Source organism: Carlito syrichta, unplaced genomic scaffold (genome assembly GCF_000164805.1).
Source record: "Carlito syrichta isolate Samal-C Ts95f unplaced genomic scaffold, Tarsius_syrichta-2.0.1 Scaffold305731, whole genome shotgun sequence".
In the NCBI taxonomy this organism is placed as follows: domain Eukaryota; kingdom Metazoa; phylum Chordata; class Mammalia; order Primates; family Tarsiidae; genus Carlito; species Carlito syrichta.
The window spans coordinates 624,454-632,610 of NW_007249827.1; the positions used below are offsets into that span (position 1 = coordinate 624,454).

The 8,157-nt window shown below is 41.0% G+C and overlaps 1 protein-coding gene across 1 annotated transcript in view; it reads left to right on the forward strand.

Moving 5' to 3' along the window:
- The first annotated feature begins 1,735 nt into the window (after positions 1–1,735).
- Positions 1,736–8,157, forward strand: part of MANSC1 (MANSC domain containing 1) — a 16,733-nt gene continuing 10,311 nt past the window's right edge. Inside the window, exons 1-2 of the mRNA XM_008062520.2 lie at positions 1,736–1,805; positions 5,453–5,769. Of these exons, the coding sequence (XP_008060711.1) occupies positions 5,547–5,769 (223 nt within the window). The 5' untranslated portion in view covers positions 1,736–1,805; positions 5,453–5,546. The remainder of the gene's footprint in view (positions 1,806–5,452; positions 5,770–8,157) is intronic.

Here is an 8,157-nt window from a genome sequence, read left to right on the forward strand (position 1 = left end):
GCTTCTTACAAGAGCTTGAGAAGAGACTGCATCAAAACCATTCAAAGTAAAGTCTTGCCTGGTTTTCTCTTTTGTTTTCCTGGGACTAGAAAAGAGGTCTGCAAAAGGTAGCAGCATAATAAGTAACTTGTGCCAGGATTCTTAACCTGAGGAGTCCATGATACCCAAGGTATCTGTGGAGAGAGTTCAGGAAGTCTGTGAACCTGGGTGGAAAATTTTAGTGTTTCACTGACCTCTAACTGAACTGTAGCATTCCCTTCAAGAAGAATGTAGGCAAAGCCACAGTAGTGTTAGTGATAGTTGTGATTTGTCACCAGTAGAAATCATGGATATTTCACTTGTTGCAAATATTTCAAAACACTGTCATACCCAACACTACTTCAAAATTATGCCAGTTGCTGGGCTCGGTGACTCAGCCTGTAATCCCACGCTTTGGGAGGCTGAGGTGAGTGGATTGCCTGAGTCTGCGGGTTCGCGACCCGCCTGGGCAACTTGGCAAGACCTCATCTCTACAATAAATCAAAAAAATTAGCTGGTTGTGGTAGCGCGCGCCTATAGTTCCAGCTACTTAGAAGGCTGAGCCAAAGGATCGCCGGAGCCCAGCAGGTCGAGGCTACGGTGGCCAGGAGCGGCCACTGCACTCTAGTCTGGGTGACAGAGTGAGACTCCAACTCAAAAAAAAAAAAAAAAATTATGCTAGTTATTAGGTGTACCACTTGCTATTTAATAGGTTAATAAAGAAGCGCATATATCACATAGCTTTTTTTCTAAGTCTGAACTGAACAGGCACACAACTTTTTAAGTTTTTTTTGTCTGTTTGTTTTTGTTTTTTAGTCAAAGTGTTACTCTGTTGCCCACGCTGGAGTGCAGTGGCATGATCATGGTTCGCTGCAGCCTTTCATTCCTGGACTCCTGGGCTCACACGATCCTTCCATCCCAGCCTCCCGAATAGCTGGGATTGCAAGTGGGCACCACCATGCCTGGCTAATTTTTTAATAATAATTTTATGTAGAGATGAAGTCTTGCTATGTTGTCCATGCTAGTCTCAAACTCATGAACTCAAGTGAACTTTTTAAAGTTTTTACTGAAAATGGAGCTAATAGTAGGCTCTATCTCATTAGGATTCCTGTAAGAATTAAATGACTTGCTGTATGTAAAATGCTTAGTGTAGAAATGGGCATTGAAAAACGTTTCTTACTATTTTACTGTATAAAAGTTGGACATAATAGCAAGAAAGGTATTAAACGTGTCCTATTATCACACACTGTTTGGTTTTTTCACTCTTTTTGTTGATTTTTTTTTACTAATGATGATAGTTTACATAAAGTTCACTCTGTGTGTTTTATAGTTCTAGTTTTGACAAATGTGCAACACATGTGTCCACCATTACAGCATTATACAGAATAGCTTCACTACCCTAAATATCCATCTAGTCATCCCTCTGCCTGGGTCTCCTAGGAACCACCGACCTTTTTACTGCCAATGTAGTTTGACTTTTTTAGAATGTCATATATGGAGTTGGATTCAAACCTGTTCAGACTGCTTTCTTTCACTTAGCAGTATGCAATTAGGATTTATCCATGTCTTTCTGTGGCTTGATAGTTTATTTCTTTTTATTGGTGAATAGAATCCCAATGTATGAATATATCTCATTTATTCACCTATTGAGGGACATCTTGGTTGCTTTTAGCTTTTGGCAATTAAGAATAAAGCTACTATAATTATTCTTGTGTGTATTTTTGTGTGGACTTAAGTTTGCAGCTCAATTGGGTAAATACATAGGAGGACAATTGCTGAATTGAAAGGTGAGACTTATTTAGCTTTGTAAGAAACTGCCAGACTTCTTTCAAAAGGGCAATACCACTCTGCATTCTCACCAACAGTGAATGAGATTTCCTGTTGCGCCATTTCCTTATCAGCATTTGGTGTTGTCAGTTTTTTGGATTTTAGCCATACTAATAGGTGTATCTTGTTTGAATTTGCACTTCCCTAATGACAGGTGATGTTGAGCACTTTTTCATGTGATTATTTGTCACCTGTATATCTTCTTTGGTGAGGTGTCTGTTCAGATCTTTTGCCCATTTTTTGAGCTTTTTTTGTTTCCTTATTACTGCACTTTAAGAGTTCTTTGTGTACTTTGGATACCAGTCCTGTGTCAGATGTATGTTTTACAGATATTTCCTCCAAGTCTGTGGCTTGTCTTTTTGTCCTCTTAGCAGGGTCTTTTGTAGAGCAGGAGTTTTTAATAAAATCCAACATCAATTTTTCTTTCATAGAGTGTACTTTTGGTGTTGTTTTAAAAAACTCATCACCTAATCTAAGGTCACAGAGATTTTCTCCTGTGTTCTAGAAATTGTTTAGTTTTGTGTTTTACATGTAGGTCTGCGATCCATGTTGAGTTAATTTTTGTGAAAAGTATAAAGTATGTGTCTAGATTCAGTTTTTTACATGTGGATATCCAGTTGTTCCACCACCATTTTTGAAAAGTCTATTCTTTCTTCATTGAGTCATCTTTGCTTCTTTGTCAAAGCTCAGTTGCATGTGGGTCTGTTTCTGGGCTTACTATTCCATCCTATTTATTTAGTTGTCTCTTCTCTTGCCAAGACTGCACTTGTTTTGGTGACTGTAGCTGTACAGTAAGTATTAAAAGCAGGTAGTGTCAGTATTCCAATTTTGTCATTCTTCAGTATTGTGTTAACTATTCTAGGTCTTTTTGCATTTCCAGGTAAACTTTTTTAAAATTTGTTTATCCATATAAACGTTAAAATCAGTTTATTGGTATCCACCACTAGCTTTCTGGGATTTTGATTGGGACTGTATTGAAGCTATAGATCAAGTTGGGAAGAACGGATATCTTAACTTCCCATTCAGGAACATGGAATATCTCTTCATTTATTTAGATCTTTGATTTCTTTCACCAGAGATTTTAGGCATTTAAAAAACCATTTGGGGGCTGGGTGCGGTGGCTCATGCCTATAATCCCAGCACTTTGGGAAGCTGACGTGAGAAGATTGCCTGAGTCCATGGGTTCAAGATCAGCCCAGGCAACTTGATGAGACCTCATCTCTACAATAAATCAAAAATTAAGCTGAGCATGGAGACACATGCCTGTAGTCCCAGCTACTTGGAAGACTGAGGTGGAAGGATCACCTGAACCTAGCAGGTTGACGCTGGAATGGCCATAAGCATGCCACTGCACTCCAGCCTGGGTAGCAGAGTGAGACTCCAACTCAAAAATAAAAAAAGAAAGAAAGACCATTTGGGGCTGGGCACAGTGGCTCATGCCTGTAATCCCAGCACTTTGGGAAGCCAAGGTGGGAGGATCGCTTGAGCCCAGGAGTTCAAGACCAGCCCTAGGCAGCATAGTGAGACCTTGTCTCTACAAAAAAATCAGGCAGGCATGGCGGTACACACCTGTAGTTCCACTACTCAGGAGGCTAAGGTGGAAGAATTGCCTGAGCCTGGGAGGTTAAGTTTCTGGTAAGTTGTGATTGTGCCACTACACTCCAGCATGGGAAGCAGAGTGAGACCCGGACTCAATTTTATACATTTCCTTTTGTACATTGTAAAGCGTGTCTCCAAGAAGAGATCCTAAGCTTCCTCAGACTACCAAAGGGGTTCATAACCAAAGAAAGTTAAGCAGCAATTCTGCTCTAAGCTGTCATTCAGTGAACAATGTATATTCTGGAAATGTAAAGGTGGGTGGGTGAGGATAGTTTCTGATATTGCCTTTCCAGTATAACATTTATTTTTCCTAAAAGAATCAGCTTACCAACGGAATTGATGTTATACTTCATGTGACTTTTGTGTTTTTAAAGTTATCAGAAAGAGTATCTGCTCCTAAACTTCCCCTCAGCTGAGCCAAGATAATCTCCCTACTAACTGATTAATTCCTAGAATTCGATTATTAGAGTTATGGTTTGATACTTAAGAAGAGGCAGCAAATAGAATGGCTACCTCAGTTTCCTCATTTTATTTATTAATTTTTTTAAAGAGTAGGATACAATTCAGGGTTAGGTATACAATTTCCTCATTTTAAATGATGAAAATAATAGCTTTTTTTTTTTTTTTTTTTGAGTCGGAGTCTCACTCTGTTGCCCAGACTGGAGTACAGTGGCCACTCCCGGCCACCACAGTCTCGACCTGCTGGGCTCCGGCAATCCTTCCGCCTCTACCTTCCAAGTAGCTGGAACTACAGGCGCGCACTACCACACCGGCTAATTTTTGATTTATTGTAGACATGAGGTCTCACCAAGTTGCCCAGGCAGGTCTCGAACCCGCGGGCTCAGGCAGTCAACTCACCTCGGCCTCCCAAAGCGCTGGGATTATAGGCTGAGCCACCAAGCCCGGCTGAAAACAATAGCTTTTTTGCAGGACTGGTATAAAGAAGTAATATATGTAAATTGCTTAGCGCAATGTCTAACACTGAGTAGATGATTTTAAAATGCCGGTCGCTATTACTAAGAGAGGAAATATACTCAAACCTAATATCAGTGCTTCATCAGTAACTAGAAATTGGTGTCCTCTCTCCTCCTGGATAGAAGAGGCAAGAAGAGGAAGGATTCTAGAACTCAGAAGAAGCCTTGCTGTTTATACCTCTTCCTTCATAGACACTATCAGCTTTTAAGCATTGGTGAGATAATATACATGTTTATGCTTATTCATTTTTTGCTAAGTTTTTAATGAAAGATTGCCTCAAGTCTAAAAGTGAAACAGGCGGGTGCAGTGGCTCACACCTATAATCCCAGCACTTTGGGAGACCGAGGCAGGAAGATTGCTTGAGTCCAGTAGTTTGAGGCCAACCTGGACAATATAATGAGACCATATCTCTCCAAAAAAAAAAAAAATCAAAAAATTAGCCTAGGCATGTTGGCACATGCCTATAGTCCCAACTACTCAGGAGGCAGAGGGTTAAGGATTTCCTGAGCTTAGGAGGTCGAGGCAGCAATGAGCCACGATCACACCACTGTACTCCAGCCTGGGCAGTAGAGCAAGACCCCAATTCAAAAATAAAATAAAAGTGAGCCAGGCTCGGTGGCTCAGCCTGTAATCCTGTGCCTTGGGAGGCTGAGGTGAGTGGATTGCCTGAGCCCGCGGGTTCGAGACCCACCTGGGCAACTTGGCGAGACCTCATCTCTACAGCAAATCAAAAATGAGCTGGGCGTGGTAGCACACGCCTGTAGTTCCAGCTACTCGGAAGGCTGAGGTGGAAGGATCGCCGGAGCCCAGCAGGCAAGGCTATGGTGGCCGGGAGCGGCCACTGCACTCCAGTCCGGGCAACAAAATGAGACTCCAACTCAAAAATAAATAAATAAATAAAATGCATGTTCATTTCTGCCCTCCTCTAAATTATACATGGATCCTTTTCATTGACTTGAAGAAAATGAAATGTTTCTTCCCTGGTTTGTTAAAGGAAGCAAAACTCATTGATGATTTTCTATTCTTGTTCTAGAGAGAAATTTCATCATCTGTGCAATCTTCTTGAAGCAAGCTGAGACCAGAGGGAGGATCATTCTTGACCCTTGAAGATCAAGACTAAACTTAAAATGTTCTTCAAGGAAGAAGGAAGCTTTACTTACACTTTGCTGATAATTTGTTTTCTGACACTAAGGCTGTCCGCCAGTCAGAATTGCCTCACCAAGAGTCTAGAAGATGTTGTCATTGACATTCAGTCATCTCTTCCTAAAGGAATCAGAGGCAATGAACCCATACATACAGTAACTCAAGAAGATTGCATCAATTCATGCTGTTCAACAAAAAACATATCAGGTAAATAATAGTTCCTTGGCATTCCTTCTTTATTAGTCTATTTTGCATTGCTATAAAGGAATACCTGAGGCTGGGTACTTTATAAAGAAAATTTACTTATCCGGCTCACAGTGTTGCATGACACCAGCATCTGCTTCTAGTGAGACCTCAGGAAACTTACAATCATGGTGAAAAGTATAGAGGGAGCTGGCGTATCACATAGGAAGAGTGAAAGCAAGAGAGAGAGAAGGAGGTACCAGGCTCTTTTAAACAACCAGCTCTTGCATAAACTAATGGAGTGAGAACTCCCTCATTACCAGGAGAAGACAAGCCATTCATGAGTGAGCAGCGCCGGTGACGCAAACACCTCCCACTAGACGCCACCTCTCACATTGGGGGTCACATTTCAACATGAAATTTGGAGAGAACAGACATCCAAATTATATCAACTTTATTCCATGTGTTTTGTGATTTACATAGCTGGTAGATGTGCTGAATGGTTTATACCAGTGATTCTCAATGGGGTAGAAATGTGAGTGATAAAATCATTGGGGAATTTTCCACAAATATGCCCTCCCATTGTCTTTTTTATGGACCGGGCATGGTAGCTCAAGCCTGTAATCCCAGTACTTTGGGGGGCCGAAGTGAGAGGATTGCCTGAGCTCATGGGTTCGAGAACACCCTGGGCAACTTGGCAAGTCCTCATCCCTACAATAAATGAAAAAATTTAGCCGGATGTGGTAGTATGCACCTGTAGTTCTGGCTACTTGTAAGTCTGAGGCAGAAGGATTGCCTGAGCCCAGCAGGTCAACACTGGGGTGACTGTGAGCATGCCACTGCACTCCAACCTGGACAATGGAGTGAGACTCCAACTCAAAAAAAAAAAGAAGAATATGTATAATAAATTAAAATTATCCTTTTAAAAAAATATTTATGTATGTATGTATATGTTCCTCCAGTGACTGGTAGAAAAAAGGTTGAGAACCACTGGTGTTATGTCCTAACTGGCATCTAGAATATTGAAAACAAAAATCCTATTTAAATGCTTAACTGCCATTACATGGAATACTGGAATACAGTATGATATTACAAAGAACATGTAAACAGAGAAAGGGAGTTGAGACAAAAAAAATCTTATGGGGAAATCAGCAATTGATTTTTAAGTAGAAACACAAAACCTCCACTTTGTCTCCCTCCCTGGAGCTAGTTGCATAGGGTGAGTCAAGAAGCTACTGACCACTGGGCACAGTGGCTCATACCTGTAATCCCAGTGTTTTGGAAGGCTGAGGCAGGAGGATTGCTTGAGGCCAGGAGTTTGAGACCTGTCTCTCTAAAAAAAATTTTTTTTTAATTAGCCAGGTATGGTGGCACATACCTATAGTCTCAACTACTTGAGAGGCTGAGGCGAGAGGATTGCTTAACTGGATCCAGGAGTCATGATTGGACCACTGCACTCTAGCTTGGGCATACAGCAAGACTATCTCAAAAAAAAGAAAAAATTAATAAAATTTAAAAATAAAAAACATAGTTATCAGGAGGAAAAATTTTTCCAACGGTCTCAAGTTGAACGATGTGCTTTTGGATACTGTTGATTGAAGTAATATATGGAAAGTTTAATTTCTAGTTTTTCTTTAAATATTCACATCAACATTTATGAGAACTAGAAACATCATCAGCAAACAGGTCAGAATGCTGTAAGTGTAGGTATTTCTGGCAAGAGCAAAATCTGCATATCTCCTCAAATTCAAGAAATGAGGGTTTGCTACATTATTCTACAAACAACTACTCTTACTGCTTTGCTGTAAGCAAAGGTACCTGTGATGTCAATTAATGGATCTCAAGTTTTTCCCTCACTTATTGAGGGAAATAGTTTTTAACTATTTGGGGTTTTTTTTTTCTTTTTTGTTTTTTTGAGTAGGAGTCTCACTCTGTTGCCTAGGCTGGAGTGCAGTGGCACACTCACAGCCATTGCACCCTCAACCTGCTGGGCTTAGGCCTTCTACCTCAGCCTTTCAAATAACTGGAATTACAGGCATGCAACATTATGCCTTGCTGACTTTTCAATTATTGTAGAGACAAGGTCTCGCCAAGGGCAGGCTGGTCTCGAACTTCTGAGCTCAGGCAATCTTCTTGCCTCAGCCTCACAAAGTGCTGCTGAGATTACAGGCATGAACCACCACGGCCTGGTTGAGAAGGCACTTTGATAATTTGATGATAGCCGTGGGCTCTTGAACAATGCATGTAAGACAAAGGGCATAACATTTTGCATATAATTTGGGGGTTTGTGGAACCTCTCTTTTACCTAACTGCTCCTTTACCTAAGTGCCAAAAAGAATCATATTCCTAGCCGGGCTCGGTGGCTCAGCCTGTAATCCCAGCGCTTTGGGAGGCTGAGGTGAGTAGATTGCC